This window comes from Meles meles, chromosome 12, assembly GCF_922984935.1.
Source record: "Meles meles chromosome 12, mMelMel3.1 paternal haplotype, whole genome shotgun sequence".
Taxonomy (NCBI): Eukaryota; Metazoa; Chordata; class Mammalia; order Carnivora; family Mustelidae; genus Meles; species Meles meles.
The window spans coordinates 69,288,285-69,313,600 of NC_060077.1; the positions used below are offsets into that span (position 1 = coordinate 69,288,285).

A 25,316-nucleotide genomic window follows, 5' to 3' on the forward strand; every position below is an offset into this window, starting at 1 on the left:
ATTCTTTGTTGGCCTTTTGATTGGGCAGAACTAGGGAAATACATAGTTTTAAAAAGAAGCAAATAATGACTTCTTATTAATATTTCTCATTCAAATTTAAGATTACCAGAGCTTTAGTTAAATTATTTGATTTTATATTTGTACCTTTTCTCTAATTGTGAAAATCTTATTTCTTAACATTAATATAATTAATATTCACTCAATCCTAGGATGTAGATAGATGTATTTTGTATTTGTGTATGCAACAGAGTTTCTCAGTAATAATACCAGTACTCTCATGACAGCAACATTTTGATGGCATGACGGTACACACTGGCCTGAAATGGAAGTGCTGAATCCAGATTTCTTCACCCCAGCACTACTCACATTTTGGGCCAGATAATGCTTTGTGGGGGCCTGTCCTATGCATTGTATGATGCGAGGCAGCATCTCTGGCCTTGCCTCACTAGACACCAGTAGCACTGCTCCCTATTGCAACAAAAATTATTTGTTTTCAGACATTGCCAAATGTTCCCTGGGCAGTAAGATCCTCCCAGTTGAGACTCACCGAACAGAAGAAAGTGACAGACATTAAATAGAGACAAATGGTCACCTGCTCCACAGATGAACTCTCAAGGTTTCTTTTAACTCTAAAAAATAATTGAATTTGGTTACGCAAAAGGTGGCGTATGATATAAATTGTTCTGTAACTTGATTTTTTTCTGAACAAAATATTCTGAGCAGAAAGTTCATTCTTACTCCCTTTATAGCTGCGTATGTTCCATTTTGTGCCTATGATAATCTATCCCCGTCATCACCCCGGTGATGGGCATTTGGGTTATTCCTACTCTTGCTATTATGAATAACGTTGCAGTGAATAATGGTGCACATATATCACTTTGTGTATTTGCCAGTGTATCTCTGGGATAGGTTCCTGGAAATAGAATTGCTAGGTCAAAGGGTTAATGTACATGAAATTATAGTAGAGATTGCCAAATTTCCCTCCATAGAGGTTGTACATTTTGTATTCCCACTAGTGTCCTGCTTTCATTACTTAACATTATAGTGAGAACATTTCCAAAGTCATTAAATAATCCTTGAAAATTGGATTTTGTAATGGCTGTCCAAAATTCCCACATGTGAATATACCACAATTTAGTTAATCATTCCTTTCCTGTTGAACATATATGATGCTCCCAACTCTTCTCTATTATAAATAACACTGAAATGAACTTCCTTGAATAAAAAAATCTTTGACCAAAATTTGGTTTTTTTCTTTAGGACAGATTTCTGGAAGTAGGATTACCATATAAAAGGACATGGATGGTTTTTAAGCTCCTTGCTACATACTGTCCAAGTCCATCTGTGAGGAGATACTCATTCTTATTAAGGCTATTGGAACAGAACTTTATCTTGGCTTCAGGGTCTTACATGAGGGAACAAAATTATCTGATTAAAGCAGAATGTCCTTCTGGGGGAAATAACTAAATGATACCAAACTATATAAAAACCCAATCTTAAAATCCCCAAAGAGATTCTTCATGGTTAGTTCTCACCCATAGCATGTTTCAGGGCACAAGGCTATCGTTTACTACTCGTTAACTTACCATTTTCCATGGGGGGAGTCCATCTGTCTCAAAGGGTTGGTCATTTCTCCCTTCTCAGCAGTGAGACAGCGTGCAGCCGCCCCTCCAAGGGGCACCTTCCCTCATTTATAGCATCACAGAAAGGACCAGAAGGAAGCAAGAAATAACTGCGGCTGTGTCATTCGATGTGTAAATCAGCAATGAGGAGAATAACAAATGTTGCACTTGTAATATATTATCATTAAAATAACAGCCACGTAAGAAATGTTTAGTGAGCACAATTAGGGCTAATTTGACCCGCCTCAATTGTTAAGTATGCACAAACTCAGGCCTAAGAGCCTAGAGGGAAACAAAATACTGAACAGGGTCATTAAGGCAAACACCATCTTTAGATGTCTATTTAACTTGATGGTAGTTTGTACAAATAAGGTGTGAAAATTTTATGTGTGAAGCATGATGAAGCTCATCTCCTACTTCCTTCTGCAGAAGGGCTAGAGGGTTCGCTATCCTTGTTAAAACTAAACACCACTGAGTATGACCCAACTTCGGATTAAAAACAAGTAAGCCTCAAGCCTGATATTCAGAAGGAAGCATAAGATCCCCGAGATTATTGCACTGGGAATGTTCAAGAACTTACATAAGTAAGTTCTTTAAATTCTTACTTATGTAAGTTCTTGAACTGACTTCTTCCTGTAGGAGCTGTCTCCTCTCTGATGAGATATTTCTATAAAAATGTGTGCATGGGATTGAAGAGCTCAGTACACACAACCCCAGTTCGTTCCACAATCTCTCCATGCATCTCATGCGCTCTAGGGAAAAGCCTCATGCCTTTGCTATCATCACACTCTAGATCAACATTTCTCTGTGTAGTTTGTCATAAGTCAGTAAGCATTATCCAAGGATAGAATCTAGTGACCTAATAAGCTCAAGAGATACTGAATTAAAGATAGTTCAACTGGTTTCCCACATGACAGAACTTCTCAGTGCCTTTAAGATGTTATTGTGTGTTGTGACTTTCCTAGAGAAGCTTCGAGAAAGTGCTGAGCAAGCAGCACTTTCCATACTTGTTTGACCCTGGAATCCTTTCCTCAAGGAGCATTTCACAAGACCAGTTTTCCATTTGAGAATGCTTTGGGAGTCAGTGGTTTGCGTGAACTCACTCTGATGATTGCATCCTTTTCACTGCAATTGCATTCAGTCATGCTTGCAGGCTTTTTATTGTTCATTGTATTTTTGTGCCTACTAGTGGTCAAACTGTTTTGCTTGAAATTGCTTCTGTCCATATATAACGCCACTATCCCATGCAACAGTATCGAGTCCATGATCCTCCACGTGAGGTTGATGGGTGATTCTAACACAACCAGGAAAGAAGGGTGTGGTGCCTGGATAGGTGCAGTGGGGAAGGCACAGGACTGGCTGAGCAGGAGGTTGCTTACTAGTAACCTTGCTCTTGTCCAGTTCACCTCTTACTCCATTTGTTTGGTTCTGTCTTCCAACCTGGATCTACCGTGGCATTACTCTTTCTTCTTAATGACGCAGGCTGACTTGTGAACTGTAATTTTAAAACTAAATTTTATAAATTATATAATTAATATAACTGTTTTATGGGAAATTTAAGAGCTGGAAAAAAGCACTCATAATTTTATCACTATGACACAGGTATTATTAGCCTCTTTGTATAGGTCTTCTGGTGCAAGTGGTTTTGTTATTATCATTTGTTGCCTATGTAGCTTTCTGGGGTAATTTTTTTCTTCCCAAAGAGGGAATAGTTTTACTGCTTCAGCTCTGCAGAAAAGTAATACATGCTCATTAAAAACATAGAATATGCTTCAGTATTGCTTGAAAGTGAATGGTCCCCTAGAGCTGTACCTTGGCAAATCTAAACTTTGCCAGAGTGTTGTGTGTGCAGTGTAGACAGACAGACAGACAGACACACACACACACACACACACATATGATAAAAAATGCCATCACTCTGTAGATGCATATTATTTTCTTATATGGCTTTTTTTTTTTTCCTTTTATTTCATATATTGTGGTCAAGTTTGAAAATCTACCCAATTCCATATAGAGTTCCACTGTATGGGTAGGCCATAATTGATTTGATTTTCCTTTTCTTTTTCTTGAGAGTTTTAATATGGCCTCAACCTACTGGGTCATGCTCTACCCACCATGACTCAAGCTCCCAGCTCCTCCCCATGGATACTCCTAGGTGGAAAGTAGTTTTTTTCCTTTACTGTCTGGCTGGAGTAGGGCAGGTTTTATCAAAAAAGGTTTTCATAGTCTTTTGGATAAAGAGAATGGGCTTTTGCCTGGGAACGTTAACGGGAATCCCCAATACCCTACTGGGGATATGTGAGAGGCAAAAAGAAAACCCACAGAAGCCACTGCCACATCATCCCTCAAGTCCCGAGGCGCCCAGCCTGTCCTCCTCCTCCTTTCTATCCTTCGCCGTTTCCTGGTATTTGTTTGCTGTATCGTGTCCAGGGATTTTTGATTCTGAGAGGGTGGGCTATTCCATCTTGGCCAGAAGTGAAAGTCTCCTCTCTTCTCCTTGACTCCCTTTTATCTTTTATACATCTTAAACACAACAATTTTATGCTCCATGTCAGTGGAATCTAATTCTGTTAGTTTCTCCTGCTTTCATTCATGGTGGCTTGTTATAAAGGTCTCTTAATTTTAGATGGTGAGCTTGCATTTAATGAAGGGGACTCCGTCTGAGTCTTACATGTGCCCTTGCAGAGAAAATTTGTATTTGACTGTGTTAAGCTTTAGACCCTTTTAAGCTAGTCCTCAGCTTAAGGTCTCTCTGATCATGCCAATGAGGGTACGTATGTAGTTCTGAATTACGAAGGAAGACTTTTGCCTGAAGAGCAAGACAGATAGCTTTTCTGTTCCTTTCTTGGTAGTGGACATATTTTTCTAACCCACCCTTTCCTAGAGGATGTGCCTCTAGTTGTTTTATGTAATGGGCCTTGATTCCACCTCTCATCTTGAATGGGCCCAAGACCCTCCATGCTCTCCCACATGTAACTTTCGGATCCAAACCTTTTTGTAACGAAGAGGCAAACACCCCGAGTCAGCCACAGCTTCAGCTTCAAATGCTCAGTGTTGGTTTTCATCTTCTTCATTTTTAGTCCTCAAGAATTTTGGCCCTGCTTCCTTGTGGGCTCATTTATTGTGTTTTCAAAAAGTGTTTCCTATAATTCATCGTTTTAAAAAGGGGCTTTATAACAAGAGATTTCTGGATATCTAGAGTTCTTCACTTGCTGGAAACAATCCTCCTATTTTTATAATAGATTATTGATAAAATATTTGCCGGTAAGAGTAATGGGAATATATCTTCTTTGTTATTATGGTAATTAGAAGTAATTTTTACTCTTTATTATAAAGAAATGATGCTCTAAACCCAAATATCAGTAGGGCATAAACTGAACCGATTGCTCCAGACTTTCCTACTTGGAGACTCTTGTCTCAGGCTTGTGAATTCACACCTCAGAATGAGAAGTCGTCTCTGGAGATGAGAGGCTGGAGACTCCACATGGAGACAACATCTTTTCTTTTTTAAAAAAGATTTTATTTATTTATTTGAGAGAGAGAGAGAGAGCCTGTAATGAGCAAGGGGAGGACGGAGGGAGAGGGAGCAGCAGAATCCCCGCTGAGCAGGGAGCTTAGTGTGTTTTAGCTATTGAATGAGTGAAATAGAATTATGTTCTGTTTCAAAATTCTGTAAAATCTGGAATTAACTCTGTTCCAGGAACCATACAGTTTAACAGGGGAGACAGGCAAAGGGCTGAGGAGAGGCCCTGAGTTCAGGTTTGGAGCAGACCCGGGGGCTTGGAAGCAAGGCCTCAGGGCCCAGGCAACTGCCCGGGAGGCCAGTGAGCATAGGCCCAGCAGCCCAGGCCTGAGGCCTTGTGAGGCTCTGCTGTGTCTCATGTCACTCTTACTAGTTGCTTTTGCCTTCCGAGGTGATGAAGGTACCAGAGATGCAAAATAGAGGACACATGAGAAGGGAATAACTAGTCAAATCAAAGTGTAAGAGCTAAAGGGAGTGTTTTCTGGTTGCCACACATTAAATTTTTTCATATAACTGTATTGGCATAAAGAATAATTCCTGGGCACATTCCATTTGTCCTTTGTTTCCTCCCTTGTATGATTATATGATTATTGATGTCATTAAAAGTGCATTCATCAGACCCTGCTGTCAGAGAGTTGCACTTATTTGGTGCCCACAAGCAGTTTTGAGGTAAATCTCTTGCTTTAGGGCATTAGTTGATCAATACAGACATCTATAGTGAGGTATTGTTTCCCACCTCCTGCATGACTCCATTTGCCTAAGGCATTCTGGGGATCTGGTCTTCCCTTCAATAAGAAGTCACTCTAGATGGGATGGGGAGACCCAGGAGAAGGTACCCTACAAAAGAACATTCCTTCTGGCAGTCCCCTGCGTTTGCAGGAGGGGCAGCTGTTCCAGGGAGAGGCCTTGAAAAGAAATATGCCAACTGCCTGTCATCCCCAGCTCTATAATTTCCTTCAGGGTAGTCTGTTTCCTTCCTGGGTTTTAGTCCTTTAGATCTCAAGTCCCATTTTTATCTTTGATATTTATAGGACCAACATTCTTGCAGTCCAAGGCCAAAACCTCCCCAGTATTGCCTCTAGTTACTTATAAGGAGAGAATCCGTCTCATTAAATTCTGTATTTTGAAGACTTAGCACTGATAACACACTTGGCAATGGTCAGTATTGCCGAACTGAACTCCTAAAATGTGAGTTTAATGGTTTCTCCTCTGTTAGAATTTCCTTCTTGCCCTCCTTTCCTTTCCCACCTTCTCCTCCCATTCAGCCACAACTCTCTGCTGTCTCGATCCGCTCTGAGTTCATTCAGACATACCTGGTATTCGATTTCATCTTCTTGGTGCCTGGTCTGCCAGAACCTTCTTGTAACACCAAACTGACCTGATGTTCCTCTGCACCCAGTAAATAAGGAGACCCAGGGAGCCCACCTGATCATCCTGGAGATTTCCTTTCCTTTCTGTTTCTTGAATCCCATGAAGCCCTTTGGTTTGGTTTATGCTCTCTCTTTGGTCTTCTAGTACCTTCCTGAGAAAGAGTGTATGGGAGGTATATACTTGCAGGCTTTGCGTGTTGAACGTAACTTAAGCCTGTCCCCTTAGTTGTTTGATCAAGATGTAAACTTCTACATTAGAAATTATTTTTCCTCAGAAGTTTGAAGGTGTCCCTCTATTTTTTCTTACTGTCTTGCATTGCTGATGAGAAGACTTATTACTGATCCTTTGTCTGTAACTTGTTTTTTTGTCTCTGGAAGCTTTTACAATCCTCTTTGTTCTTGGGGTCCTGAGACTTCATCATGATCGCAGTCGGCAGTCTGCTTACAGTCACGGTGCTGGCATGAGACCAGAACCCGAGCCACAGGCCCTGGGATCTCACCATTTGGGTTCAAGTCCCCTGCCACTGTTCTCTAACTTTCTTACCTCAGGCAAGCTACTCAACCTCTGTGCCTCAGTTTCTTCACCTTACAATGGCTTAAAAAATAGTACCTACCTTATAGGGCTGTTGTGAGAATTCAGTGAGTTAATATCTATAAAATGCTAAAGCCAGTGCCTGCCGCTTAGAACTACTCCATAGCAACAGTTTTTATTCATATTTCAAATACAAAAAAATAGTTTCCTCAACTTGTGCAACATTTTCTTGACCCTGTGCCTTGAATAGAAATCTTGGTCTTGAGAGGGGGAGTGGCTGCACAGACGGAGAGGGTCTGGGTCTCAGATGTGAAATGAAATTTCAACGGGGCGAGTACGATAAAGAACAAAGCGGATACAAAAAAGCAAGAGGTGATTGTTATGGCTGCGGAAGCACCCCCAGACTCTGGATTCTCAGCTTAGGACTGGAGGAATAACAAGTAAAGAAAAAAAACAGAATCTCTAAAAAATCTAGTCACCCGAAATTAGGACTCACATACGTTCCCTGAAAGGGTGTTTTCATTTTCTGATGCGAAAGGGACTATCAGGACAGAGATTCAGAATGAGAGTAAGAAGAACAGGAACACGTGCTGGACATCTGTGTCTTTATGAGTGAGAAACATCTGCTGATACAGAAAGGCATCACCTAATTTCTGTACAGGAAATCAAATAGATGTTGCCCTCCTGTCTAAGAACGTGAAATTTTAACATATAAAGAATTTACAAACTCACACGCAAAATCACCTATTAATAGGAACAGTAATTCAAGGTAACCAAAGAGCCCCAGTTAATGAGGGGAAGCTCTACTTTACCAAATAGTGCCAAATAAATACATTTGGAATGAAAAAAAAATTTAAATCATGATTTTGCACCACTCTTATGAAATAACCAATTCAAAGATCATCAAGAGAAGCTAAAACCACTAATTGAAAGGGGATGGGAAAAGAGGTATGTACACAGTGCCAGAGATTGTACATAGGATACTTATTACTTTACAGTGGAGGTCAACAGATGATCCCAGTAACTGAACACCACATGACTAATTGTGAGACATGCTAACATGTGGATCTCGACATAATGAATTTGAAAACATATCATCTATGAAATATAATTGCCAAAAATCATTACCCCGATTCTAATTAAGCTTTTAATCTAAATTCCATCTTAGAGGTCAGGGATACCGTGAGGAAAACATCAGGAGAGTCCAGAATGTGCCTTATCTTGGTCAAGGCAAAGTCTAAAGAAATGGCAAGGAGACTGGTCTAGATTATAAGAGATTTGAGATATAACGAAATGTAATGCATGATTCTTGATTAGATTTGGGTTGGAAAAGATATTTCGGGAATCACTGGAGAAATCTGAATATGGAATGAGCATTAGACATATTACGCAATCAGTGTTAATTCTGTTGGGTGTCATAATAGTATTGAAGCTATGTAAGAAAATGTTCTTATTGGGGGAAATGCATGCTAAGGCACTTAGGGGTGGGGTTTCACGACGTAATTTGAAATGATTTCACTGGATAAACAGATATGAAGCAGATATGACAAAATGCTCATTACTGTTGAGTCAAGATGGAAGGTTTGTGGATATCCATTGCTTTATTCCACTTCTCTGTTTGGAAATTTTATATTAAGAAGTTTAGTGAATTGGCTTGCAGATGCAAAATTGTATAAACCTGGCCTGACCGTGTTTTGGGAGAAGGAGGCATGCAGGGCTCAAAGGGCCACATTTCCGTTGGGCACAATGGAAGGAGCTTTGCTCTTTTGAATTCTGCAGAGCAATGGCGTGAGACAGTCATTCACTCCAGAATGTGAGAGAGTTTGGGAAGAATTAATGTACTTCCCAGAGTGCCCAAATTATTGTCAGGAATAATAACTCACTGGCGGCATCAGACTGAATAATTCATGGTACGAAAGCAATGGGAATGCTCACGTGTGGTGGTGGTTAGTTGGAATTTTCCCCCAAATTAAGTCACTTAAAATTCTCTCTTTCACATAAGGTATTTTGGGGATGTATTTTCTTTTTTTTTTAGCCAAGTCTTTCTCCCAAACAATGTGAGGTAATGGTCCTGTTCACTCAGGTACAGATGTAAAGTTAAAATTCAGAACTGCTTCCTACGATGCTAACCTGTTCTTAAAATGTCGTTGTTGCTGAAGAAGGGAGTTGACTGCTCTAACCTGTTCCTCTGTTTCCCACATGCTCTCAGGGAGCTGGACTGTGCCATGTTACGCCGCCTGGAGAAGAGGATACTGGTTGATCTCCCCAGCCAGGAGGCCAGGCAGGCCATGATCCACCACTGGCTGCCCCCCGTGAGCAAGAGCAGAGCCCTGGAGCTGCGCACGGAGCTGGATTACAGTGTGCTGAGCCGGGTAAGCTGTCTGGAGGGCGCACCTGCAGGGCAAGCAGCCACCGAGCGAATCTTCTGGGCAGGGTTCTCGTGAACTGGTTTGGGGCATATTCCTGGCTGGAGTCACTTAGAAAAGACTCGAGCTGCCCCAGCAATGCAATGCGCCTCTCCTTCGTGAGTGAGCTGTTTCTCAGAAACATTCAAGCAGGGAGAAATAGTGTGATGTAGCGGAAACAGCATAGGGTTTTGACTCAGAGAACTACGTTCACATCCTGGTCTTGCCCCTTATTAGCCGTGAGGTCTCAGGACCCATTTTCTCAGCCTGTTTCCTCATCTGCGAAACGGGTGACCGATATGCCACGAAGGATTACTGTGATGATTCACGTCTTTCACACATGGAGATGGAGGTACGTGTCTACTCCCCTCCCTGTCCCTGGTGTCACTCACGGCCTCCTCTGAGTGGACCCTGGGACATATCCTCTGGTCATCTGCATGATGTTCTCTGAGGTTCCTCAAAGGCAGGTTCGGTCTTATTCACAAGAACAAAAGTGTCTACCAAATTTGATCATGCTTGGATGTGGGCACAAGGGCCCCATTAGGCTACCGTGGATGGTCTAGTCTTTCACCAGCACCTTCCAGCGTGGATCTGGATGGGGTCAGGAAGCTGTTTACGCTCCAGCTTCTCAGGTCGCCATCATTCGTTTCTGATGTAGTATTCAATGATTCATTACTTGTGTACCGCGTCTTGCCTGTGAGCGCGTAATCACCACCGGCACTGCGCCTGCTGACCCATGGCTGCTCTGCGGCTGTTTCAGGAGACGGAGGGCTACTCGGGCTCAGACATTAAGCTCGTCTGCAGGGAAGCAGCCATGCGGCCTGTGAGGAAGATCTTCAGGGCCCTTGAAAATCACCAGTCAGGTAGAGTTGGGATCACAGCCGGGGTGCTCTGGGAGAGAAAGCTCTTTAAGAACCCAACTTTCACCAGCAGGTGGAGCCTTGCTCCTGTTCTTGGTGGCGCTCTGCGCTTCCAAACGTTCTTTGGTCAAACTGTCCTCCACATACTCAATTCATTTCTCCTCTGGTGTTCTGCTTTGGATCAACTTCGCCCCAGCTGATGAACTCCTTAGGGCTCAGGCTTTTATTTCTTTGGCACACTGTGATGTGGGCTGGCTCCATCTGCTGCACTGTTGCTCTTAAACACTACTTTGATAGGGATACATTTAAGTCATATTTTTTATCTGGGCTTCAGGGGCTGAGTTGCACATTAAAGAATTCCTTCCCCAGCTCTCTTTAGTCTTGCCTTTTGCTGCATTAACGATTAAGAATGCTGCATTATGCACTGTCTTGAAAAAAGGTCTATTAGCATTTCAAGAGCACTGATCTGGGTAAGGTCAATTACTGTGCTGTTGTGTTTTGATCCAGAAAGCAGCAATTTACCTGGAATCCAGCTGGATACAGTGACCACTGCTGACTTCTTAGATGTGCTAGCTCACACCAAGCCTTCAGCAAAGAATCTGACTCAGAGATACTCAGCCTGGCAAAGTCAGTTCGAGTCTGTATGAAATCACACCTACCCTGACCTGGCCACAGAGACCACCACGGAGGCCTTCCCATTTATTAGTGTAAGCGGGAGAAGAACATGATGATTGGGAGAGAAAAGAGAAAATTATACTTGAAGACTGAGTTCGTTTGAGCAACTGGACTGTTTTGGAAATGAGAGGTATTTTTGTTAATCTTTCCTGCCTGATGCCAGCGGAATATGGAAGATGTCAGTTACAGGTGTATAGGCTATTAGTTGCACAATGCAGACTTCTCCCCCTTCCACTGAGACTCCCTACACTTTGATGAATGATTTCTTACGGTGTTCCGTGTTTGTGAATTGGTATTTTCATTCTGAAGAAAAAGATGTAGTGTTGGAAGCTGTGCTGGAATGCACAGTGCTTCCAAGTCAGGGGCGGCGGGGGGGGGGGGGGGGGCATTAGAAGCGAAGCGTGACAGACCATCCGGCCAGTTGACGGGCTTGAGGGGGGTTAAGAATGGGTGCGGGGAAGGACACATGATGTTTTTTTCTGACGACGTCCTGAGTGTCCCTAACTCTGACCCCAACCAGTTTTATCTGCAGCAAAGCCCCAGCAGACTAGCTTCCCCACAGAGGTCGCTGCTCCACCTTGGGGGAGGGGCTTCAGGAGCCTCAAGCCACCAGCTCCCAGTCCCCGGGTTTCTAACATCTTCCGACTCTTCACAGCACGTGTACTCTGCCCTCTCCTGATGGCCACAGCTCCTCGGTGGATCCAAAGCTTAGGGAAGGGAAGCCCCAGGGCAGTCATCCTGGGGCTTCCCTTCCCTTGGGCTCCCCTGCATCTCCTTATGGGGTTGTTAACAGAAGCAGTTCCCTCAGAAACTTGTGATCTGGGCCGCCCACTTTAAACCCTTGAAAAATGCCACTAAGTGATGCCACCACCCCTCTTCCCCGCTAGAACATACCTGTGGTTGTCCCCTCCTTCTTCCCTTCCTCACCTCATTTTCTTCTTCCCTCTGCAAGGCACACTCTTCCCCTGAAGAAAAACTTGCAGGAAAAGGGGTATTTTGGATAGCTAAACATTCCAAAGGACTTTGCCCTAATTTTAAACAAAAACAAAGCATTTTTGGGGGGTACTGATTATTTTGAGCAGAATATTCTTAAATGCCTTTTAAAACGCCATTTCATGGGTAATGTAGTCAAACTGAAAATACACCATATATAACGAATTAAAAATAAAAAAGACATTTCATCTTAGTATATGCTCAACTTAAGCTTCTTCATGATCATGAAAATCTTATAATATCCAACACTAGCACTATCCTAGATGTAGACATCTCCAAATGGTCTCAGACATCTGCTTCCCGTGTTTGGGGGTCATTTTTTCTTTCCTCCCTTCCTCCCTTTCTTTTCTTCCTTTTCTTTTTCTTCCCTTTCTTCATTTTCTTTCTTTCCTTCCTTTTTTCTTTCCCTTTTTCCTTTTCTTTCCCCCCTTTTTTAAAAAAGATTTTATTTATTTATTTGACAGAGAGAGATCACAAGTAGGCAGAGAGGCAGGCAGAGAGAGAGAGAGGAGGAAGCAGCTCCCTGCTGAGCAGAGAGCCCGATGTGGGGCTCGATCCCAGAACCCTGGGATCATGACCCAAGCCGAAGGCACAGGCTTTAACCCACTGAGCCACCCAGGTGCCCTTTCCTTCCCTTTTCATTTTTTCTTTCCTTCCCTTCTTTCCTTTCTCTTCCCTCTTTCCTTTTCTTCTTTTTCTTTTCCTTCTCTTCTTTCTTTTCTTTCCTTCCTTTACTTTCTCTTCTTTCCTTTCTTCCTCCCCCTTTCTTTTCTTTTTAAAGATTTTATTTGACAGAGAGAGAAAGAGCACAAGCAGGGGGAATGGCAGGCAGAGGGAGAAGCAGGTTCCCCGCTAAGCAGGGATCCTGAAGTGGAACTCGATCTCAGAACCCTGGGATCGTGACCTGAGCTGAAGGCAGATGCTGAACCAACTGAGCCACCCACGCATCTCAGAGTCATTTTCTGTCAGGTTGTTAGTGGATATTTCTTGCTGCTTTTAGTCCATCCACTTGTGGCCACTACCATCCTTTCTGATTTCATAAAATCTCAATTGGATGGAACCTCAATTGTTGTTGCTAACTTGTCGTGATTAGAAAGTAGGTATGTTTGTGTGTGGGCACCTGAAAGTGAACAGGTAAAGGGGCAAAGGAGACAGTCCCTATGGATAAAAGCTTTGTGACCATGTTTGGCCCCTTTTAGCTTACTGCTCTTTCCTTTGCCATTCTTCACGGCAAATACACACAACCCCCCACACAGCTATGTACCTGACACACCTCCACATCCTTCCTCCATTCCTCCTGAGAATCTCCAAGTTCATCTTCATAATACTTCTGTCTACTTCAATTGCATATTCAATCCTCCTCTTTCCCTTGGAAAATATGTCTCCAAGTAATAATTCAAGTATGTTTGTGAGTCATGCTGTATTTCATTGACTCTTTTATCCATTTTATACACTACCTGATGACTTCCTGCTTTAGATGAAATGAAATGTAGCTCTTTCATCCCTCTGCTGTGTTCCCATCATCGCCAAATAGTTATGATTTTAGGTTTACTCAATAATCAGTATTCTATGGGAACGTGTACTGTTCACGCAGAGCCCCTAGTGAATCAAAATTACAATTCCTTTATATGTTGGGTTTGTCTTCCCAGGAATTAATAAGTGCCTTGCCAATATCAGATAGACTGTCAATTGCATTCCCATATCCTCTGGTCCTGGTCTTTTAAGGGGAAAGGAACCAAGAACCTTGATAGAATGTACCTAGCCCCCATTTGCAGCCCTGTAGCTTATCCTGGCTCACTACCAGGCCCATTGTCCCCAAGGCCTTTACTTTCATGTTTCCTGGGACTCCAACCATTTTGTTTACCAGCTTCAAATCTCAGTCCCACCTCACACCTCTCCTCTACCTAGTCTCCAAGACTTCAATCTTTGAGTTTCTACAGGGGTTTTGGTTGTCTTTCTTTACATGGATTTTTGTTATCAACAACCTATCCACGTTCCATCCTTCAAATTATTGTACCCTCTCATCCACTTGTGCCCATCTCTCCTCTTGTGGGCTCTCCTTGTGAGTTTATACCTTCTTTATTCCTTTACTTTGATTTTAGTGGGGCTCTGAGAGAGACCAACCAAGACATATGATTAGTTTATGTTTAGAGCCTCTATTATTTAAAAAGTAGATCAGAAGTATATCTAAGTTTATAGGGATATAGGAACCTGGCCTCTTTTCAGAAGAAAATGTAACTTAATCCAACATGCGGTACACTTTCTCCTAAAGTAGAAGTCACAATGCCGGTAGGAACACAGAACACATGGGTAAGCAAGCTGGGTGTAAGACAAGGAAGAGGAGGGGCTGTGATGGAGGGTGAGACGACCTGAAAGACACAGCAGTGGTGCAGCTCCCACAACTTAGACACTGGGACCCAACACTGCCGATCCTCCAGTCTTCCTAGGAAAACCTGTAGCAACTGATCTGCATTTGAGATCTCCTGATACCCAGATGTTGGCCACTAAGGCTAAGTATCTATGTTAGAATTCGTGGCCTGTCCCTGCATTTCATTCAGGCCATCATCAAAAGCCTGGTGGACTTCTACTTATCTACTGGACTGGACTCTCCTTATCTAAAATAAGGCCCTCCCTCGTTTCTCACCCCTCATGGAGCCATACAGCTATTGTGTTACACAGCTGTGCGTACGTTTTATCGTCTTGTGCCCAAAATGTTAGCCCCAGGGCTGTGGTACTTTTATCACTGCCAGTGAATGACGCCAACATTCTTCACAGTGGAGCGCTGTGTCTGCTTCCCATGCAAGAAGCTGTGGTGACTGTTCCAAAGCGCTTAGTTCACTGCACTTGACCTCTTCTCTGAGAGCACTTAAGTGACACACCTTTTACTCTACCCATAGCTGGTGTTTCATAATTCGGTGTTCTCGGGCACACTAGCTGGTGAAACAAACAGGAGTTGAGATGGGTAGGACATGAAGGTAGGCACTGAAAAGAGTAAGATATCCAAAATTGTTGGATTTTAACAGATACAGAACTTAAATGATAAATGATTTCTGGTGCTCTGGTGTCTTGTTCTGGTTGTCCCTTAAAGAGAGCAGCATGCAGTGGGGTAGTCGGCCTTGATGGCTGGCAACCAGCCTTTGACGACAAAGTCAGCAAAGGTCCTATGCCTTTCTGCCGAAGGAAAGTTTTGGGGACGACACCAAAGGAACCTGGTAACACAAAAGTGGCTTTACACAAGCAACCGCTGATATGAGAAAGGATTCTGCTGTTCTAGGCAAAGTGTTTCGGTGAGAGAGATTAGTGCCCTTTAAAAAATTCCTTATTGTAGATGCCCGAGGATTTCAGTTTCATCCTACGTGAACCACCACTGATCTCAACCCAGATGAACACAACACATGCAGGTGTGTTTTTGACTTCCTGGTCCGACGCGGTACAGTGATTTCTGAATGTGGGCTTCAGAGTGAGGTGATGACACCCTTCCAAGGCGGTTTCCGACATCCATGGTACAAGTGCTCGGTGGCCCCGATCAGCTCCAACAGATGCAGAATGGTAGGTAGAACAGCTACAGCCAAACGAGCCGGTTCTGGAGGGAGGAGAGTGAAGCGGTGGGACAGCCATCTGTCTCTACCACTGGACTGGTGCTCCGCCTTCTTCCACACCCAGCACACACCTGGCTTCTGGCAGATGCTCAGGAATCTTCTCCTGACACTGAGTGTTCCTTACTGCCTTTTCTAGTCCCAAAATGGCACTCAGTCCCTTTTCTGGGCCTGGGGGAGGATTATACTAAAATTGATGCAAACACTGCCCTCAAGGTCATACCATTGGAAGAAAGCCCTTTAAATGGGATGGCTGGAAAAACGAAGTCTTTTGGGGACTTCAGTTATTAAATCTCCTCCATGAGGCCCATGGCAGACCAACCAGCTATGCTGGGCATGTTTATAGTAACCTGGATCTAAAACCAGATTTTCGTTTATCCTCATGAACCTCACTGTGGACAGTTAACAAGCTCTATACAATGCTTGTTAAAGAAATAAAACAAACAAAGATTTTAATGGCCCAATACGGCCAAACTAGAATGGAGGAAAGAAGCCATTTCTCTTGGCCTGGGACCTTATGCTCACGTGGTCTACCTCTTCCTGCCACTGTTTGACTCCTGACACATCAGTGATGTCTACTTCTTTGCTTTAGCTCTAACCTGTCTCTAAAGCATCAGATCCATTATTTCTGAGTGTCTAATGGGGCCTCCCCTATGGGTAACCAGTCTTCTCCTCCCTACTCCCAGTTCTACCTTCTGACAGTAAATTCCTGTAGTATTTACAGCTAGTTTGTATTGGTTCGAGAACCGTCTGAGTAACCAACTATCTGTGTTGCAGGAGATATAAAAAAGAATGAGCCCCAGTACTATGTTGGGGGAGAAGGGACGCCACAGTCTATCTCGGGGGAGAAGGGACATGTGGGGACCAAGGCATCATCTAACAAGTGCTCGTTCCACCTGCAGTCAGGCGGACATCACAGAGCAGGCCCTGGAGTGTTAAGCGCATCTTGAAAGATTTTTATTTATTTATTTGACATAGAGAGAGGTCACAAGTAGGCAGAGAGGCAGGCAGAGAGAGAGGAGGAAGCAGGCTCCCTGCAGAGCAGAGAGCCCGATGCGGGGCTCGATCCCAAGACCCTGAGATCATGACCTGAGCCGAAGGCAGCGGCTTAATCCACTGAGCCACCCAGGCGCCCCTGTTAAGCGCATCTTGTACACTCTCCCTAGCTCCTCCACTAGTGAGGGTCCTCAAGGCAAAATCCTTTCCTTACACACTCGATTATTTCCTAGCGTGGCACTTAGCATGTAGCAACCAGCAAACGCTACTCAGTGGTGCTTGAGCCAAGGCATCACTGAGCCAGGCGGCCAGGTAACCGGTCCCGGGCGAATGGAGCGCAGCCATCAGCAGCAGGCAGCATGCTCCAGCCGCACTCCCAGCTGACCACGCCTCTGCGCGCAATGGAGTAGCATCTCCTTTTCTATATCCTCAGGAAGACCTCCCCCATTGAACTGACAGTGGAGATGAATTCTATCAAGATTTATCAGATTATTCAGTGTGGACAGTGCCGCTACGTCTGCCTCCTCATCGGTGCTGAAGACACAATGTGCTTCGAAGATGCTGCAGAATGTGATCCTCGGCATTTGGCCAATTCTACTCTCCGCACTTACTACGCTGGTCACACATTTAACCCTCGTGACAAGCCTGCGTGGTGGGTGCTGTCACGGTCTCCATTTCACAGACATAACTACAGAGCTAGTTAACTGCTGGCGAGGCCCCCAAACCCATGCTCCTGGCCATTCCACTCATGCCTCCAATCGACGGTGGCCGTCCTAGCATGCTGTCCTTTGCACTCTAGGCTGTGTCAAGTACTAAGTCAGGGCATCTGCAAAAACAAGAACCGAGCGACCACCAAACCACCAGAAGGATAGGGGGCTGCCATTTATTTAGCTCTGCTCCCTGCCATCCAAGACCAAGTGATCTCTAAACAAGCATCAAAGCCCGAAGCTCATTAACATCAGCGCACGCTTCAATAAGGTGAACACCACAATGATATACAATTACATGCTAATAATTCAATGCCCAAGAGCCCTGTAAAACAATTGCAAAGGCCCAGGATGATCACAGTATGCAAATGCACGAGGAAAATCATTAGCTACTTAGGCCCCTTCATTTTGGTGGGTTTAACATGAGAAGAATAATCCAGGCTACAAGACGAGATTTCATTTTACAGCTGTAGTAACCAAGTACATAAAAGCTCGAATCTGTCCCAATAGCTTCTGAAAGATTTTTCCCATAGTGTCAGAGGCAAAAATAATGAAATCTTGCAAATGTACAGTTAATAGGACCCCGGTGGACACTAACTTCAAAAATGCATGGTCTATAAGACATTAAAGGCTTGATTTTAGTTTCTGCACTGTTCCTGTTAATAACAATGTCTAATTAAAACATCTGTAAAATACTGATAGTTTTAATTTTACATAAAATTTCCAAAACAACTGTTACACAGTATAATAGGCATCTGCAATGAATAGGTTATTAATGGAAATATTATTTTAAATTAAAATCAGGTTCTAAATTTAAATTAGTCATCTCTGGCTAATGAAGAGAAAAAGAAGTCACCCGTGCTGGGAATAATATGGTAGATAATCTAGTTTTCAACATCCATTAAGGCAAATTCACTTGATCACTTGGGCTAAAGGACAATTTATTTTGCCGCTTCTGACTTGTACTCCACTTGGCACTTCGGACGGATTTCACAGTTGAACTCAATATTAAAACTACAGCCGAAATGCACTTTCCAACACATTATTTTATAATTTAAAAAATGCCATTCAATCTCCTTCACACTCGGAACACTCCCCCCTCCCGGCGGACCAGCGAGGAGGCAGCAGAGAACGTGATGCCCCACAGGAGGCTCTCGCTCCCAGCCCTGCCGGCCTGATGAATATTTTAAGAGGAATGGCATAAAATCTCGGCTTTCCCTTTCTCATCTTCTTTTACAAAATAAAACAAAAGGGATACACGAGGCGTAGTGGCTGCCTGCGAATTGATACCTTTCTTTCTAATTACTGCACAACAGAGGAGCGCTGCTCCGCGCCTGTCTAGGCTGGCACGGACACGGGGAGGGAATCGTTCCGGACAACGAACAGCTGCGTCTCCGGCTGCTGCTGACTGACGTAAAAGATCACAGGAGATGCTGCAGAATGTGGTCCACGGCATGAGGGAAGCTCTCGCAAGTTAAGTAAGGAGGCGGATTAATTTTTTCTTCATCTGCTGCTCGGTATTTCCCTGAAATGAAAGGAGAGCCAGTGAACAAAGGCTACTGCTAGAAAGCCACATTCATCACCTCCCGTGAGCACTGGGGCCACCTCCGAAACACCCCGGCTAGTCCTGGAGAACCAGGGGCTCCCCATCTCCCAAACCATCTCTTAGTGAAGCTTTTGGCTGCAATGAGGCAGTTCAAAGCAATATCACGTCAGCATCTTCCCCCAGGACTCCAGTCCTTCACAATGGACAGTCGCAGGGGCCAGACACCTGGCCGCTAAGGTTTCCTTCAGATCTCCACAGCTGGGGAAATCATCTTCTTCCCCACCAGCCCTAAAGATAGGAATGGAGACTGAATCAATGCTTTTCAGTGGAAGCCAGGACAGGACAGGGCGGAGGCCTATTCAGCTCCTGACAGAGACTGGAGACAGCACGTGCTGCCACCCAGGGACCCTGGAAGCACCTAGGGTGGGGACAGAAAGAGACGAAGGCACACAGGCCTGGGTCAGCAGGACGGCGCGCCCAGCAGGTGCACTGCCTCAGTCTCCCCGGGCTCTGGAATGTGGGACACATAACCCCGGCACAGAGAGGAATCTTTCCACACAGTAGTCACGGGCAGCTTTACAAATGTTTAAGTCGGATGATGCATTGTCCCTATTTAAACACCCTTAATGGGTCCCAAGGCCCTTCAGAAAGAACCCAAATCCCTACCGCTGCCCTTTGTCATCTGGCCCAGCATCCCTCCAACCTCAGCACGTGCTACCTTCACAAGACTGCAGTCCTAGACGGGATCTGCTCTCCGAGGACCTTCACACCTGCTGTTCCCTTTGCTGGCAACAGTCTTCTCACCCCACTCATCACCGCCCGCACGCTTCGGGTGGAATTTCATATTCCCATCCCAGTTACATCTCCTCCCTCCTCTCCCCTAGCACCCTGTTCTTTGCCTCCACATTTATAATGCGTTGCAATTCATGTATTTATTTGCTTCATGTCTGTCTCTCACCCAAGACTGTGAGTTCTCTCAGAGTAGGGACCACGTCTGTTATTTTCCCCAATGTATTCGTTCCCAGCATCGAACATAATGACTAACACGTGGTGAGCATTCCACAATTTCTTTAAGAATGCAAAGAAGGAAGAGAGGGAGGAAGGAAGGATGGAAGGAAGGAGGGAGGAGGAAGGAAGGTCGGAACACTGCTTCAGCTGAGACCCCAGGGAACAAGGCCAAGTGTCCTGTAGCCACTGGGGCTACCTCTGCACTTCCCCCTTCTCTTTGCTCTCTCATCCCTTTTCCTTTGATCTCTCCCATTTAACCCTCTGCATTCTCCAGCGCTTGCTGCCTGAATCCAGCTCCCCTAAGAACAGACCCACCGTTTCCTACAGTTCCCACCATTCTCCATTAACTACCTCTATGAGGCTTTGCCCAGCAAACACAAAGCCTGAAAATCCCATTCCACACCTCTGCGCTGTGGCAAAAATATTTCCTGCTTTGTTTTACTAACTGTGAATTCCCTGCAGGACCGGAGCCAGCATCAAATGTACAAAGCAAACAAACACCAGCCTCATTCACCTCAGCGTTCTCTATCTGAGCACCTCAGCACCTGTCCGCAGTAGGGGCCACATAGAAAACTCTCCTGCTAGTTTTTTCTCAACCTTAAATTCCATTAGGTACAAACTCTTGCCACATTTCTACTTGGTCTCAAACAGAAGTCACTGACTAATGCTCTACCATACTACCTACTTCCCGGGGACAGTGGCCTAAGGGCGCATATGTGAAAGTCAAGTTTCTTAGCCACAGAGTTAACGGCTTGCAGAATGCTCTTGCCATCTGGCCGTGCAAGTGGGGGCTTCTACAAAGTCCACACCGACACAGTGGCTTACAGACGTGTGGTAGTTCCAGCACCTCAAATGGCGGCTGGCGTGCAGCAGGTGCTCACTGACGTGGGCTGTGTGAACAAAGCAGGCCACCAACACTCACGCCTGCCTCACCCACTGTGGCAGTCTGTGCTCTCCTGGATGGATGAATTCCTCGAAGAGTACAGGAAGCCATTTTGAGGATATTAGATCAAGAGTGACCCCACCTTTTCTAGGTGACTGTTTTGCATGCTAAGCAAATACATTCTGGGCAGGACTAGTTACAAATCTTTAATAACATCGTTGGGCAAATGCATACTGAGCTTCTACCAGGTGCCACTTGCTGAGAAACAAAATTGCTCAAGACCATCCACAAGAAGCACTTATTATGGGATAGATTAACACCTTTGTGATCATTTTCAACACTGGGGAGCCTAGTACTTGTTCAAATGCATGGAGTTCAAATCTACCAACAGAGCCAGCCATTCTGTGTGCTTTTAGAACAGTGGGCTCACTTGGGCTTGTTTCGGACCAGACATGAACAGTACAAATGGGCCTGTTTCCCTGCGCTGCACTTGCTGTTTACTGGCTATATGTTTTCAATTCGGTCGTGTTATGCTGCTGGCTTCTCTAAGACCAACTAGATGGCTCCGTGACAGGCTGCCAGTCAGGAAAGAAGGGACAACCAACAGAAGCCAGCCAAGGCAGAGGAAGCAGGGCCCACAAGACACTGGCATAGGGGGTTTTCATACTTAGTATAAGTCCTTAATGATGTGAATTGAGGAGAGAAAATGTTCACAGGAGTAATACACAAGAGGAGAAATAGTTATCTGGAGATTTCCTCAGTGACCAGGAAATAAAACAGTGAATGGGAGAAACTTGAAAATTAGGATACAGGGAGGGACCATGAGTGGATGACTTTTCTGGACGTTTTCTTTCTTGGTACTTTCTCTTTTTTGCTTCCATTAAAGGGCAGTCATGTTCGCAGGAGGCTGCTGAGCATTTTGACTGAGAAGTATAAACAAACACCCTGTTCGCTCTGGAAAGACAAGCCCCTATCTGCAAGGCTTGCAGGACTCCCTCCAGAATCCTGGCAGAGCCTGTACTCCGCTCACACAGGGCCCTGCCAAATGTTGCTTCTTCAATGCTAGCTGTAGCTACGCTTGCCAGTTTCTGCTTTTAAATTTAAAATAGCTTTTGGGCGCCTGGGTGGCTCAGTGGTTTAAGCCGCTGCCTTCGGCTCAGGTCATGATCTCAGGGTCCTGGGATCGTGTCCCGCATCGGGCTCTCTGCTCGGCAGGGAGCCTGCTTCCCTCTCACTCTCTGCCTGCCTCTCTGCCTATTTGTGATCTCTCTCTCTGTCATAAATAAATAAAATCGTTAAAAAAAAAAATTTAAAATAGCTTTTATTCAACCACATTTTCTTGAATATATGTCAGTTGGGAGTAAGTGTACTTTTTCTAAAAAATGTCCATGCTGTGGCTCTTCTGAAACTTTGTTTAAATCTTCCTTCTTAGGAACAGCCTCTTAAATGGTTCCGCTAGCATTCTATGAACCTGGGCACTCTATGAAGTCCACTTACTGTGGACTGAGGCCAGGACCCAGCACACTACTGGGTCCTCTGTCGTCATAATACCATATTAGTTGAGTCCTCCCCAGGAAGTTCCGGTCTTAAGTTTACTCTGAAGGGCCACAAAGAGTATATCTACTTTGGGTACAGGAAATAATTCCTAAAACAGTAAGTAAAAGTTCTTTGTGTGATTTTTAAAAAATACAAATGTTAACAGAAAGTATCAGATCACTTAGCCCACAAGTTCCTAAGGAGACCAACTTTATCATCTTTTGCTGGCACCAAAAAAAAAAAAAAAAAAAAGATACTTTTATAGAACATCCCCAAATCAGTCGACTTTGGTCCATTCCAATGTGGTGATTTGTGTATCAAGAAAATCATTTAAATAATAACTGTCAACCAGCAGTTATCTCTGGGAAAGTTTTAAAATAACCTCTCAACTCTCTCTGATCTTTCAATTTTTATGCAGCATGGGCCCTCCCACAATGTGTTTCCCTGAGATCCTGAGCCCCTTTTATTTTTGCTTTGAGGCAGAAAGAGAATTAAAGTGCCCAGTGGGCTTTGTCATTTCTGCAAAGACTGTTCTGTAAGCAACTGTGTGTTCTACCATCCTATTTGAGAGAAGGCTTATGCAGAAGATACATACCAGTTTTTACTAAGATACCCAGCATGCCGACATTCTGAGCCCCACCGACATCATCCCTGCAATCCTAGAAAAGGATAAAGAAAGCATTTAGTTCAAAAAATACAAGAGAAAAGGGGGTAAATCCACCTGGGACCCACCAACGAAGCATGCCATTTGGAGAGGTAAGTGTCCAAGAAGTGGAAGGTGTCCAACAGAGCAGTAAGTCTAGTGTCCGAGCACAGAGAGCACATCTACGGTTCATGTTTTCCACATGTACATCCGTCTCCTCTTAAGATGGACCATGGGAAAAAGCACCCTATTCATCTGGCAGCTCTGAAGGTGAACGATCCAACTGCAGACCGTGAATGGACGACCTTTGGAAGACGGCTCTGCCGCTGCTCATGTAACACACCACCCTTATCTCCAGCCAGTTGTCCCTCGAAGGCGGACTCAAGCCCAATCAGAATACTGAAATTCTCTGAGATTCACTTCACACGTGGGGATAACAGTCAGTTAGAGTAGGTAGCTCCTCTTTTCAATTCTTACCCAAGATAGAGATGAATATACTTGGTTGACTGTGATGATAAACACCAGGTAATAAAAATCCAAGGACTCGAAGAAATATCAAGAAAAATCCTCGGGGCCCCTGGTTGGCTTGGTTGGTTAAGCATTCAAACTCTTGACTCCGGCCCCAGTCGTGATCTTAGGGCTGAGAGATCCAGCCCTCCATCGGGCTCCGCACTGGGCGTGGAGCTTGCTTAGGATTCTCTTTCTCCCCTTTCCTCTGTACCCTACCACCCACCCCCCAAAAAAAAGAAAAAAAGAAAATCAATCCTGCCATCTTACATCTTTATAGGACTTTACAGACAGGATTCATTCAGACCATGTCTGAAGAAGTCTTTTCCTCAAAAATCGATACCATTCAACAACAGACCTTGGGGATGAGTTTTAGAATATCAAAATCCTTATCCAAGGTCTAACTTAAAACCTTCCATTGCATCTAAACTTGCCCTAGTGAAGCAGCAGAGATGGGGGAGAGGGAGAGAAGGAAGAAGGGAGGTGGGAAACAGTGGACAAGGGCAGGGAGGGAAAACCTGCCGTCTCTGGGGTAACAAGCAACCCTCCAGGCAGCTGAACGCTGCCATCACGTGTCCTTCCTGCCTCCCACCCTGTCCCATATTGGTAACTCCCGGGATAAAGAATTCTGACATCCCCACTTCTTCAAACATGTATTTGCCTGGGAAAGTCAGCTAAAGATCTGCCAAGAGGAAAAGATGTGACCAAAGAGGTGGTTTCTCAAAGCAGCATCAGGTTTAGTGATTATTGTGTTCGGGTTCGGGTGAGCGAGGAAGGACGTGGATGGGAGATAAGGAGCACTGGGCTGCACCATCACAGGTGAACCAGGCAAGGGATCCATAGTTAGTTCTGGAGGAAGTATGGAGCCTTGCGTTCTGCTTCTGCCTGGGCCACTCACTAGCTGCGGGAATTCAGGCATGGAGCTTTCCCTCTCTGGGCACCAGCATCCCAGTCTATCAGATGATGAAGTGTGGAGCAGACAACCTCCACAGTCTTCCAGCCTATGTGTTAACTTAGAACTGAAATATAATCCTTGCCCCACTCCTTGCCACAAGGTGGTGCGCCTTCTAGCTCTTTTCTCTTCACGGCACACGTAGAAAATAACGATTTCCCAGGACACTGGGGAAAACTGGCAAGGTGCGCCCAGCCAGAGGTCACTGGCCAGAGCTTCCAATTGTCCAGGTCCAGCCCTACCACTCAGAGGGCCGAGGCAATCGATATCTGTAGCTATTTGTGGCACACTGACTGGGAAGTTCTTCCATAAAGCATACACTAGGAAAAAAATAATGGTAGAATTCTGTAGGTATACATTGCTCTCTACATACATAAAATTCAAAAAACCTTAAGTCTGTGTAGAGGTTTTCTTCAAAAAGACACATAAAGCATTTGAATGACTTGCATTTAATGGTCTTTTGATTGTACACACCACACCATGAACAGCATCAGAAGTAATCAGAATTTCAACTCTTTACAAGAGTATTGCTAACCAGCTACTGGCAAGTCTGTTTACAGGCACCCACTTACTACCACCTGACACCACAGTAAGAGTTTTTGTGTTTCAAAGCAGTGCTGCGAAGCTGGCTCTAGCCTGCAGACGGGTAAGCTCTGGCCATTTCCTGGGCTTCTCTACTTACATCTCCTATCATGACGGCCTCCTCAGGTTCACAGCCAGTGCCCCGCAATGCTTCCAAAAAGAACGTCTTCTCTGGTTTTCCCACGACTGTGGCTTTGGTGTCTGTGGCATACTCCAGAGCTGTCACGAATGGTCCAGGCCCCAGGGCGAGGCCGTCTTTCCTCTTGTAATACCTGGCTTTGTGGATTGCTATCAGAGGGGCCCCATCCAGGAGTAAGCTAAGGAGACAGAGAAAATGGAAAGCGGCTAAGAAAGCAAGGCTTTTATAACTGGAAAAGCAT

The 25,316-nt window shown here is 44.6% G+C and overlaps 2 protein-coding genes across 4 annotated transcripts in view; one reads left to right on the forward strand and one right to left on the reverse strand.

Annotated features, from left to right (window-relative positions):
• The window catches only part of KATNAL2 (katanin catalytic subunit A1 like 2), a 66,516-nt gene extending 55,276 nt beyond the window's left edge, over nt 1–11,240 (forward strand). Inside the window, exons 14-16 of the mRNA XM_046025420.1 lie at nt 9,257–9,419; nt 10,213–10,315; nt 10,820–11,240. Of these exons, the coding sequence (XP_045881376.1) occupies nt 9,257–9,419; nt 10,213–10,315; nt 10,820–10,959 (406 nt within the window). The 3' untranslated portion in view covers nt 10,960–11,240. The remainder of the gene's footprint in view (nt 1–9,256; nt 9,420–10,212; nt 10,316–10,819) is intronic.
• A 6,201-nt stretch (nt 11,241–17,441) lies between these two features.
• The window catches only part of HDHD2 (haloacid dehalogenase like hydrolase domain containing 2), a 34,743-nt gene continuing 26,868 nt past the window's right edge, over nt 17,442–25,316 (reverse strand). For all 3 annotated transcript variants that reach the window (XM_046025399.1, XM_046025398.1, XM_046025400.1), the window contains 3 exons: nt 25,037–25,253; nt 22,848–22,911; nt 17,442–18,804 (listed from right to left, as the gene is read on the reverse strand). In XM_046025399.1, coding sequence (XP_045881355.1) covers nt 18,701–18,804; nt 22,848–22,911; nt 25,037–25,253 — 385 coding nt within the window. In that variant the 3' untranslated portion in view covers nt 17,442–18,700. The remainder of the gene's footprint in view (nt 18,805–22,847; nt 22,912–25,036; nt 25,254–25,316) is intronic.